This window comes from Anabrus simplex, chromosome X (genome assembly GCF_040414725.1).
Source record: "Anabrus simplex isolate iqAnaSimp1 chromosome X, ASM4041472v1, whole genome shotgun sequence".
In the NCBI taxonomy this organism is placed as follows: domain Eukaryota; kingdom Metazoa; phylum Arthropoda; class Insecta; order Orthoptera; family Tettigoniidae; genus Anabrus; species Anabrus simplex.
This window is the reverse complement of record NC_090279.1, coordinates 182252056-182265218: the sequence shown is the minus strand read 5'-3', so window position 1 is coordinate 182265218 and position 13163 is coordinate 182252056. Positions and strand designations below refer to the sequence as shown.

Below are 13163 nucleotides of genomic sequence, written 5' to 3'. Positions count from 1 at the left end.
ACACACTCATGTAGAGTGGTTACCCCTGATAAGTGATTAAAAAAAGCAGCTATCTGGCGATGTTTCAAGGTCGAGCGAAGACGCCTGTGTACACGCTATAAGCTGTAGCCTTCACATCATTAGTTGCATTGCGCCGAACGTCTGAGCGAGTACATAATACAGTATTATCATGGAGCGTTGGTCGGGGCGTGTCGCGTTAGTTACTGGAACTAGTGCTGGTATAGGAGCAGCTGTAGCCTACCAGTTACAAGACCACGGAGTTCATGTCGTAGCTGTGGCACGACGAGTCGAGAAAATAGAGGTGAGAAGAATGTAGCATTAAAACCTAGCTTAATAAATAAATTATAAGATTGTGAGCAACTTCAAAAAGACCTCGACAACGTTGTGAGATGGACAGTTGGCAATGGTATGATGGTAAACGGGGTTAAAAGTCAGGTTGCGACCTTCACAAATAGGAAAAGTCCTCTCAGTTTTAATTACTGCGTTCATGGGGTGAAACTTCCTTTTGGGCATTACTGTAAGTACCTAGGTGTTAATATAAGACCATATCTTCATTGGGGTAGGAGCTTCCGTGTTGTAGACGGCAGCACTTCGGCCTCTCATCGCAGGATACCGTGGTTCAAATCCCTGTCACTCCATGTTAGATTTGTGCTAAACAAAGCGGAGGCGGGACAGGTTTTTCTCCGGGTACTCCGATTTTCCCTGTCATATTTCATTCCAGAAACACTTTCCATTCTCATTTCATAGCATTTATCAGTCATTCATAAATCACTTTGGGAGTGGCGACCCCATCGTACTAACAGCCTATATAATTATGATTCATTCATTTCTCCCCTGACCCGGTCAATGACTGAAAAAGAGGTTGTAGGTTTTCATTCATTCTTCATTGGGGTAATCACATAAATAAAAGGTACAGATCTCTGCATATGGTTATGAGGGTTTTTAGGGGTTATAGTGAGGTTGTATAAGTCTCTGGTAAGACCAGGATATGGATCCCACACCAGGATTACTTGATTCGAGAACTGAAAAGAAAATCGGAAGAAAAACAGCCCGATTTGTTCTGGGTTATTTCCGATAAAAGAGTAGCGTTACGAAAATGTTGCAAAGTTTGGGCTGGGAAGACTTGGGAGAAGGGAGACGAACTGCTCGACCAAGTGGCATGTGCCAAGCTGTCAATGGAGAGATGGCGTGGAATTACATCCGTAGACGAATACATTTGGGTGGTGTTTTTAAAAGTGGAAAGGATCTCAACCGAAGACGACGAATTGGGGGCAAATATTCGTTTATAGGAAGAGGAGTTAGGGATTGGAATAACTTAGCAAAGCAGTTGTTCAATAAATTTCCAAATTATTTGCAATGATTTAAGAAAAGACTAGGTAAACAACAGATTGATTGATTGATTGATTGATTGATTGATTGATTGATTGATTGATTGATTGATTGATTGATTGATTGATTGATTGATTGATTGATTGATTGATTGATTGATTGATTGATTGATTGATTGATTGATTGATTGATTGATTGATTGATTGATTGATTGATTATATTTAACATACGATCTTTATACAGAACTCTGTTTTCACAAGGCCGATACAGATACGCTGATCTGACACTACTACTACTACTACTACTACTACTACTAATACTAAAATGTTTTCATTCCCTGAAGGGGGAGGCGGGCCTCTTAGACAGTGATGCAGTCAAGCGTGGCTCCGGCTTTATGGGGCCTTTGTTATAAATCTGTAGCTAGCTTCAGGTAGTTCATGTCATTCTTATTAGGTCTCCCTGGAGGTCGTTCACAGCGTGTAGATATTTGTAGACAGGTTCTATAGATGGCAGGCACGTAGTTAGTTCGTTAGTAAGGTTTTATTTTACCTGGCAAGATTAAAGTCTTCAGACCTTCTCTTCCATCTAACCAGGCAGTGAAATATACATATATCGCATTGTACTACTTTACACTAATTAGATTTAATACTAATTAAATTAAATTAAAATTAAATATATTAGATATAATAAAGGGATACATTCTAACTAATATCCTACATGTAACAAAAAGTGGTAGTACATAAATTTTAATAACATTTGAAAAACATATCGGGTAAGAATTTTCTACTAATCTTCTACCACGACATCCATAACAATAGAATGGTTGTGAGTAGCAGCATCAGGTTTACAGATGATCCTTACTGGTGCATAAAATGTCTCCACAGTGCTCACTTGAAAGTGCAAATAGCGCTTAACCCTCTGATACTTTCGGGAAGGAGGTGTTACACTCACGGTTGGCAATTACTGTGAATGAATTATCGTAGATAACAGTTCCATGCGTAGGTAAAGCAAGGATGGAATTATTAGTAGATCTGGTGTTAAGCATGTGATAAGAAGAGATGTATTTGAAATATGAAGTAAGGTAAAATGACTGTGAAGAATGAAGGATTTTATGGAGATGGCATAGGGTATGCACAGTGCGACGGATTTCTAGTCGGGGCTAAGACAGGTGATTGTATGAAGGAGTTACATGGTCATAGTACCGTAGGTTACAGACGTATCTCACACATGCATTTTCACCACGTTGTAATCCTCTCGATAACTTGCACCCAGCGTCTGTATAAATCTCGTCACAATAGACGAAATGAGGGAAAACCAGAGCTTCCACCAGCATTTTTTTAAGTATTTATACCCTCGTAGCATGTGTAATGCAGAGAATATTTCCTGGGTGATGTTCGTGAAATGCGTTTTCAATGACATGTCATCATCGAAAGTAACGCCTAGGACTTTTACTGATGACATGAATGGTATGTTAGTATTACATAACCTTATAGATGGAATCTCTGGTCGATTGAACTTCGCGAGTAGTTTCGAGTATCCTAGAATGATGGCTTGCGTTTTGGCTGGGTTTAACGTAAGACCACATCTCAAAGACCAAGAAGAAAACGATGTTAGATCCTGATTGATTTTGTCTATGGCAGAAAATATTAGATCTGAAGATGTATGGAGGTACATTTGTACATCATTAGCGTAAATATAGTATTTGCAGTGCATTAGGTTTTGGGAGACATCATTAATGTAAATAGAAAAGAGAGGGGGTCCTAACACTGACCCCTGGGGTACACGTAGGCATAAAATGAGATATCTTAATAATGAGACGCTGTTTGACCCGAGGTTAAGTATCTCAAAGTGAAACCTCGATCAGTTGGCCCTTCTGACAAAGAACGCCAAGTATTGTGGAGATAATATTGTTGAATTGCATTGAATCAGACTTTACCCAGTCGAACTCGTTCATATCGATTTTAAGCGGTAGTTCCCAAGATTCTATTTGTGTTGTTTGAGTCTCATGTGCCTGTGCTATTTGAAACTGTAAACGCTGTAATCCTTCGTTTCGTGTGCTTACTAATTAGAAATGTATCTCCGCCGGAATCTGGGCTGACAGTCTCTGAAATAACAAATGGGAAATAAATGTATGTTGGGTACGCTCAACCCATCTGTGGTAATTACGGAATAATAGTGTTTCTAGCCATTTTCGTGTGATGACCTGGATATTCATGGGTAACATTAATGGACATTTCCAGTACTCATTTAGCAACTGTTTCGATGCTACCGGACTAACTAAACCCGTGAGCGTTCCTGTATGCCACCCATTCTCTATCTATATCCTGAACTTACTGACTGTTCATTCGAACTTCTAGCTGGTCACTACTTGGATTGAAGATCACTCGTATCCCCTGTAGAAGCCAGTCGGATTATTTTTTATGGAAATATGAAAATGTACGTCACGAACTTAGCGATACTAAATGTGTGACACGATGTTATCTAGCAAGTGTATTTCTGTGTGGCCATAACTGAGAGACATATAGAAGGCTCTTTTATCAACGAGTCCTCATTTCATCATACTCTCGAAAACTGATCACTTCATTCGTGGTAGTTTGATAGGTCCTGAGTCAATTTCCCGCTTTCGATGCGCTGAATCCTACACTTGTCCACTCCCCATTTCATATAGATATCTCTCGGAAGCGATCCGTTAGACGCAAATAAATTCATCATTATCAATAGGTTTCCTTTCTTGAATGATTATTTGATTTTTCCAAGAGGCAATTTGGCACATTTTTTCTATTCCATTCTAGGGAGCTGTGGCCAAAGCAAGGCAGGAGGCAAAGAACAGAGGCCGGTATCATGCCACCAACGCGACTCCCGGTAAACTGTACGCCAAGAAGTGTGACGTCGGTAAGGAAGAAGACATCCTGGCTCTGTTCAAGTGGATCAAGGAGACATTGGGCGGAGTCGATATCTTGATCAACAACGCGGCCATCGGCGGAAACGATAAGGTTACAGGTAACTGATGAACACATCAGCTCGATAACAACACTTCAAATGTGTTTGATCAAATTCAACATAAACACTCACCTGTTCTTTGTCACACTTATTCAACATCAAACCACTCTCCGCACAAGATTACAGTAAAGATGTGTACACTACGAGATATAAATAATATATAACAGAGTGAATCAGCTATAATATTCGCTTCAAATTACTCGTGGCCTTTAAAGGTATTGGAATTAAATAATGTTCTCAAGGGGTTCGTAATCTGTATTTTTCCAGAGTACCAATATCATTCGAGATAACGGCAATAACTTCGCTGTTTCTAATGGGATCACAGTGGTTGCTACATCCAGCATTAGTCATGGACATTGCAAATTCAGGGGTGTGGTTATTTCCAAAATCTATCCACTATTTATTGAGAAAATGAAATATATTCAAGCATGCTTCATTCGCCGACCGCTGGCAGCCCTCTTTGGAAGTATCACTACTTAGGCGACCGAATCTTGTGCTATCACGTAATGTTAACTATACCTTTAGTCTTACTTTGTTTAATCATGATTTTACCGAAAAAATGCAAGTTTGGTTAAATTTGAAACATTCAGTCAGGGTAATATTATTACCCCTTAAAAGCCGATGATCATATAAGAAAGCAGATGGGAGTGGTAGCAGTTGAGGACTAAAAGCAGCGTTGCCAAGTCAACAAATAAAAATCGGGAGATTGTACGTAAGAAATTCGGAAGTTTTAATGAAAATTTCGGTAGTTTCTCGAGCACTGAAATGTCATAATATAACTAAATTATAGAATCCAATACTAATAAATAATAATGTTATTTGTTTTACGTCCCACTAACTACGCTTTTACGGTTTTCGGAGACGCCGAGGTGCCGGTATTTAGTCAAGCAGGAATTATTTTACGTGCCAGTAAATCTACCTACACGTGGCTGACGCATTTGAGCACCTTCAAATACCACCGGACTGAGACAGGATCGAACATGCCAAGTTCGGATCAGAAGGCCAGCGCCTCAACCGTCTGAGCCACTCAGCCCGGCTTAAGAAAATTATTTCAGTGTATAGACTTGAGCACCAGTCCGCCTAATTTAATACGTATGTGTCCAGCTCCGCGGCTAAATGGTTAGCGTGCTGGCCTTTGGTCACAAGGATCCCGGGTTCGATTCCCGGCAGGGTCGGGAATTTTAACCATCATTGGTTAATTTCGCTTGCACGGGGGCTGGGTGTATGTGTCGTCTTCATCGTCATTTCATCCCCATTACGACGCGCAGGTCGCCTACGGGATTCAAATCGAAAGACCTGCACCTGGCGAGCTGAACTTGTTCTCGGACACTCCCGGCGCGAAAAGCCATACGCCATTTCATTTTTTTTTTTTTTTTCAGTACGTGTGTATGGTAATTCCTCATGCATAAATTTGTGAAAGAGACTTTAGGAAATACTGAACACTTCTTCCTTGTCAGGAACATCGTAGTTCACTCACTTAACCCAAATATGTATTATATATATATATACAGATTATGTATTTCTGCCTTCAGAGCTGAAACAGAAAATTGTAAGTACAGCAAAAGCGAGACACCAGAGTGAGGCGAGTTCCCCTGTAGAGTTCGAGAAGATCGGCCGTACCGAAGGGGTAGAAGAAGAAGAAGTCAAATTAATGGAGCAAAATTCCTTTTCCTTAACTGCAGCTTCTCTTTCCCGAAATATTAATAAATCATGGATGTTGTTAAGTTATCTGCCTCCTTTGGTGCTTTGGCTGAATGGTTAGCGCTTCGTGGCCCTTCCTTGTGTGTGTGTGTGTGTGTGTGTGTGTGTGTGTGTGTGTGTGTGTGTGTGTGTGTGTGTGTGTGTGTGTGTGTGTGTGTGTGTGTGTGTGTGTGTGTGTGTGTGTGTTGACCAATTGTACTTCCTCTTAAAGCAATAATCACCACCTAATCGCTTCTCTAATTCCTGTAGATCGGGGGCTACGGGTTTGTGTTCGTATTCATACGCAACACATCACACGAGGAACAACCACAGAAGCACGCAATAGTAAATAGTCCATACGAAGTGCATCGCCAGGTAACTGGGAAAAGGTGCCTCTCCAAATATTCTCCTTCCCGGCTCGTGTATGAGCTATCCAGAGAGGGATTTTATGTGGAAGAGCTAAGGTTACAGCTGTTACTTCCAGCAACAACACCCTATATACATCTGCTTCGAGACCTACGATCGAAGAAGGCTGACATCTGGGAAGATTTGTACTCTACCGATGCCATGCTAAATCGCGAGTGGGTTCAAGGTGGATATGAACTGCGACAGGTCTCCCCACGTGATTGGTCGCGGAGGTCCGATATATTGTCGATTTCGATATTTTGTGCCCAATATATCGATATTTCTGTCTAATTTAATACCAAATACAGTAGAGACAATACGCGACACTCTGCGAGATATCGAGGGACAGCTATTAGAGCTCTCTCTCTAGCGGATTCACCTGAGAACTACTGATTCTGTCATAAGAGCACGTGTATTTGTGTGTGAAGTTTTTGGTGTTATTTATGCGTTTTCAGTGAGTTGACATAATTAAATAGTAGCGTGTGTCATTCCTTGATATCTCCTCTCAACATGAGGTGAAAGGTATGTGCTGTGTTTGGCTGCAGTAAACTATGAAGTAGAGAAGAATGCGCGGTCTTTCTTCCGTTACACTCGTGACAAAAAGTGTAAGTAATATTGTGTTTGTATATATATTCTTCCAGTGACAAAGAGATTTTTATAATTTTCTGACCTGCTCGACCTATATTTTAACTGGCTTAAAATATAATACGCATATTTGATTGTATAGTGCAGTAGTTAACCTTCAATACCGATGTACTGTTGTAGGTGTGATCTGTGGGTTTGATTTAATTGAGGAAAATACATATGCATATGTGTGTGGCTGGTTGTCTTCCAAGTTACCCCATTTGGAATGCTGTAATGCGTTGTCAAGCATTGAACAAAATATGGGTGACTTAAGAAATGTACACATTTTGTTGAAGCAATATGATGATGCAAATTTGCTTTACCCTAATATACAGTAATAGCAAGTATTGCTTATAGAGAAGTTTTGAATGTTTTTGAGGCTAATTTTATAGATTTTCTTTCTGTTAGTAGGCTTCATATTAAGAGGAAAATTGTCCAGCTTTTAAATGTTAATTCATTGCGTCATGTGTGTAAGGAATGTGCCGATATTTTTGTTGACAAGTGTTTTAATATGATGATACAATTCTTTTAAATGAGAAAAAAGAAAAATCTAGCCGTGAAAGTTCAGGCAAGAATTCTAAAGCTAAAACAGTAATGAATAAATGTAAGATCAAGCCCTTTCACAGCAGTCCATTTCATATCTTGATTATATGTCTAATTTCAGTCTTTAAATAATAACCTGTTAAATAATTCTTCATTCATTTATTCAGAATTGCTTAAGCAACTTTGAAGTTAATATCTTAGTAACACTTTCTTTCTAGACGTAATTTATTTATCCATTTCCGGATATACATTTCCATTAATATTTGAATTTAGTCTGAATTTTCAGGTCAAGCGACTAGGAGCGCCACTTGCGACTTGACTCCCATTTTAACAAGGCTAAATCCGGAAGTGTCGCGTACTGTCTCTACTGTATTTGTTAATACTTTTGGCTACTATTTGATTCTTTTTCAGACCCTTTCAATATTTGCATTCTACGGTTACGAAATTTGAATTTTCATTTCTCAATTCACTTCGGTAAATACAGTGATAATATCACAACTCATTCATCGTGCATACCGTGTATGCACTTTACACGTTAGCTTGGCAAAACTTGAGCATTATAGCGACCTCTGTCCCAGCAGAGAGACTGCTTTCATAGGACGGTAACACCATCAGGGAAAAAGAGAAACCGATTAAATAGCAAACTGTTATCAGAGCTGCTTTTTCTGAATGGCTTACTTAAGAGGTATTGGGAATTCACCTAAGATCATCTTCATGTTGATGTTGTTGGTTTTTTTTGTTTTTTTTTTTCACGAACAAATATAATTGCATTGCTGAGGAAGAAGTTGGGAAGAAAATGGTTTGTTATTTTATAGAGCTCTGATAATTATCAGATGCACTTCGTACACAAATTATACGTTTTTAGTTTTTTCATATGGTTTTTCGATGTAAGTTATTAGCTCGTTACTAGACACCTTGCATATACTGTTTTTCTATGTATCATAACATCTTTCGGCTGTAAATGTTTTTATAATGTGTCATTGTAGTGAAAAAGTCATGTTACTTGGTCATTGTTTTAAGCTTGTTTCCTGATCTGTGTAAAGACTTATTAAACCTAATGTATCCTTTAATTATTGTGTTAAACGTAAAACTAGACTTACAATAATGGATAATAGCACCAATATTTTAAAAACGGATATATCGGTAATATATCGATATTATGAATACCGATATTTTAATGACATCGATATTTTAATACCGATGTATCGAAAAACAAACATATCGATATTTTGAAAAGTTTTGCCATCATTAGCTATAAAACGCAGTATTTGGAGGCATTGAAGATCACCTATTATGGGATACGATATTACATAACCCTAACGAGACATGGACAATCTAAGACTGGATTTGAACCAATTAGCCGACGAGGAAATGCCGAATCTATTTCTGATTTAAGAAAATAAATCTACATCTTATGGCGACGATGGAGCATGAAAGGGCTAGGAGTGGAAGGAAGCCACCGTAGCCTTAATTAATGTAGAGCCCCGGCATTTGCCCGGTGTGAAAATAGGATACCATGGATAACCATCTTCAGGTCTGCCAACGGGGGGTTCAGCCTCGGGAGGCCAACTGAGTAAATTCACACCTCAGCCATCCTCGAAGTGGTTTTCCGTGGTTTCCCACTTCTCCATGCAAATGCCAGGATGATACCTAACTTCAGGCCACGGCCGCTTCCTACCCTCTTCATTGTCTATCCCTTCCGATCGTCCCATCCCTCCACAAGGCCCGGTTCAGTATAGCAGATGAGGCCGCCTGGGCGAGGTACTGATCCTCTTCCCCAGTTGTATCCCCACGACCGGAATTCTCACGCTTCAGGACACTGACCTTGAGGCGATAGGGGTGGGATCCCTCGCCGAGTCCGAGGGAAAACCAACCCTGGAGTGCAAACGGATTAAGAAAGAAAGAAAGAAAGAACTAAAAGAAAGATATCCTCATCAGATAATTCTTTTCCCATTTCTGCTCCCATGCGATATATATATCGATTACTAGAATGTAGCGATTACAATTCTATTTCAAGAAGTAAATTTTGTAAAAAGTAACGATTACAAATAAAAATTACTAAAACAGTATTCATTTCAAGTATATCCATGCCGTTTTTAAATACTTCGCAAGTCTACCTTTGGTTAATGGAAAATAACCGTTTTCATCTGTTGTATCATCCTAGAAATTTGAGTATGGACTGTTGATATACCTTGATTATTATTATTATTATTATTATTATTATTATTATTATTATTATTATTATCTGCCTCTGTTGATCAGTGGTGGAATATCGGCCTCCCGATCCCAAGTTAGCGGGTTCAAACCCGGCAGAGGTAGTCGGATTTTTGAAGGGCGGAAGAAAAGTCCATTCGACTCTCCATGCCGTATGATGTCGGCATGTAAAAGATCTCTGGCGACATATTTGGTGTTTACCCGACAAAATTAATTAAATCTCAGCCTTAGACACCCAAGAGAGTTTCGGTTTACACTGTCTGCCATCTAGTGGGCCTAGAGTGAAACGGAACGTCGAAATTGACGAGCAGATAGCTGATGGCGTCAAATTGAAATGTCTGCACACGGTAGCTGAGGCCATGCGATTATTATTATTATTATTATTATTATTATTATTATTATTATTATTATTATTATTATTATTATTATTATTATTATTATTATTATTATTATTGTTTCGTTATGCCCATTCATAGAGCACATTGGAACCTGTTCATTGGCTTGATGACTTTTACCTTCCTATTCTTCCAAAATCTCTTCCTGAACTCACTATGTTGCCTCTTCCGTTCTTCTGACGTCCTGCTGCTAGTTTTCACCACAAATGTGTGTTTATTTACTGAGGTCCTGATGACTTCGCGAATTTTCATGATGTCTTCCCTGATGTTCAATTCATTCTGGTCTCTTCTTCGTTTCCTCCAGACAATTTATTCTCCTGTTTTGGGAATTTATTACAATGAATAACCTTTTTTGTGAGTCTATTATTATCAACCCCAAAAATGTGGTCCAAAATATTTCAAACGTTTCTTCCGCACAGTACTGATAAAACTATCTGTGTAACTATAGAGGTCTGCACTTCGCCTTTTGATCCAAATTCCATGTTCTTGTATGGGGCCGAAAATTTTTCTAAGAATATGACGTTCTTGTATTTCAGTAGCTGCAAGTTTAGAATGTCCTCCTAAAGTTAAGGTTTCTGATGCATATAGAGTTTCCGGTAGAATAACTGTTTTGTAATGTTTCAATTTACCATTACGTGACATTATTCGTTTATTGTATGATCCCATGTCAGTCTAAATGCCCTCTGAAGTTTTGAGGCTCTGTCTGTATTGGTCAAACTGTCTAATCCCGAAGGAAGAATTATTTCTCCAAGGTATTAAAAAAAAAGATACCTGTGAATTTTTCCCATATACTGTTTCAATTTTATTATTATTATTATTATTATTATTATTATTATTATTATTATTATTAACCACATTGGACATTGACCACTTGAGTCATTTCACGTTCACTATCTCTTTGAAGGTTGAACTTTTTGGTTCTTGTGACCTGCCCAGTACTTTTTCATTCGTTCCGATCGTAATTTTCTCATTTCGGGAAATCATTCTAGCTCTTCATTGAGTCACTTCTGCTGAAAATGTTCGAGTATTAAGAAGAGTATTAATTTTATTTTTGTCCAACTGCTTTGAGATCTTGCTGAATTTCGTGTGTCCATTGCCCTCCTATCTTCTTTCCAAGATTTCTCATCACTAGTTGTCGTAAAAGTCGATTTCCAGGCCATCACAAGATGTGAAAGGTATATGAGATTCTTTTCTTCATCAGTGTGCTGGTGATTGGGTCAGTCTTTCGATAGACAGTTTTTTTTAGAAAGGATTCTCCGGAGTCTTTCGACCTGATATTTTTATTTATGCAAATTGTGATGATGCTTCTTTCAGTTTCTAGAGCTGATCAGTTCTCCTTTCGGTTTTAATTTATGACAGGTTTTCACAAGTGTAAGTTACGGTTTTATATAATGTTGGATCTTGGTGTCTATTAATAGACATATCTTCAGGTTAGATTTTTTTCATTTTGTTAGTTCTATTCATCCTTCTCGTTTAAGTTGTGTGTAATGATTTCTCCTAGATATTTAAGTTGTAGAACTAGGTTAATATTTTGATTATTAATGAAGACTTTATACGTGCTCAAGTGTTCCAGGGTCATGATCTCAGTTTCTCAAACGATATTTGTTATCTTGTTTAATACATCTCTGTTCTATTATGTTGTTTCCAGAGGTGAAGACTGCTGAATTGCGCTTGCTGCTGGATGTGAATGTCCTGGGACTTTCTATCTGCACACGTGAAGCTGTACAGAATATGAGAGCAAGAGGAGTAGACGATGGGCACATTATCCACATAAGCAGGTGAGACATAGAGATACGTACTCACACCCTGTAATGAATTATATTTCATATCTCTATACGTATAAATGCAATTATAATTTAGTTTGTATACTTCAAGAGTCTTACAGTAGTTTACTTGTTAAGTTACGCATTGTATTACTATACTGCACATATACACTCGTTCCAAGCTGTAGGAATATGTTCCTGCAGTTCACTGACTTATTGTCCGGCTCCATGGCTAAATGGTTAGCGTGCTGGCCTTTGGTCATAGGGGGCCCGGGTTCGATTCCCGGCACGGTGGAGAATTTTAACCATAATTGGTTAATTTCGCTGACACTCTGATTGATTGATTGATTGATTGAACAAACGTACCTACTTACTTTTGATTTTACAGATATATACAAGATGGTCTGAAACAACGTGAAGCGGATGAATGTGCGTTAGAGGATTGTTCATACTTGTATATTAGGCCTACGTACTGAAGTTAGCCAATCAGATCGCTTCGCGGGCGAATTCAAATGGGCTTTGCGAAGCAATGTTGCTAAATCTGGACGTGACTTAACATGAAAACGTCCTCTATAAATAGCTAACCATCACGATTGTGTCCGCCTCCATAGCTAACGGTTAGTGTTATTAGCTGCCATCCTCGGGGGCCGGGGTTCGATTGCCGGCACTGCCAGAAATTTAAGAATGGCAGGAGGGCTGGTATGTGGTTGAATTGGTACATGCAGCTCACCTTCATTGGGGGTGTGCTTGTAAAGACCCGCACCCCCCTCCCCCTCAGGATGAGCACTCCAGTTTACTTTATCACAATTGTGCTGGTACCTTTCCAGAACATGTAACGCAGAAATGCATTTTAAAAATATTTTTTCTCTTTTTCAGATCTTTACCCTTCCCAAAAATATATATTTTGAAAGAAAAATCAGTAAAAATGTTTCCAGGTGTGTGAGGGTTATAAAACAACAAGAGGGGGGCGCCAAAATGCGCAAAACACCCACAATCTAGTCCTACCACTAACTGAAAAGCAGCTGATCACTTCAATTCTTTCACTCCTAACAGAATTCAGTGTTCTGTTTTAGTATCGCTGGCCACACCGTCCCTTCGTCCATTGCCGCCGTCTACTGCGCAACCAAACACGCGGTAGGAGCTCTCGCAGAAGGACTGAGGAAGGACTTTGTGGAACACAAGAGTAACATGAAAATTTCTGTAAGTAAAA

The 13163-nt window shown here is 39.0% G+C and overlaps 1 protein-coding gene across 2 annotated transcripts in view; it reads left to right on the top strand.

The window, feature by feature from the left end:
• Positions 1 to 13163, top strand: part of LOC136885923 (dehydrogenase/reductase SDR family member 11) — a 96245-nt gene that overhangs the window by 68038 nt on the left and 15044 nt on the right. The window contains exons 1-4 of one of the 2 annotated variants that reach the window (XM_067158617.2): positions 114 to 301; positions 4122 to 4329; positions 11839 to 11968; positions 13027 to 13153. In XM_067158617.2, coding sequence (XP_067014718.2) covers positions 170 to 301; positions 4122 to 4329; positions 11839 to 11968; positions 13027 to 13153 — 597 coding nt within the window. In that variant the 5' untranslated portion in view covers positions 114 to 169. Of the gene's footprint in view, positions 1 to 113; positions 302 to 4121; positions 4330 to 11838; positions 11969 to 13026; positions 13154 to 13163 lie in introns of those variants that run through there. The other variant, XM_068230693.1, reaches the window with a different exon arrangement.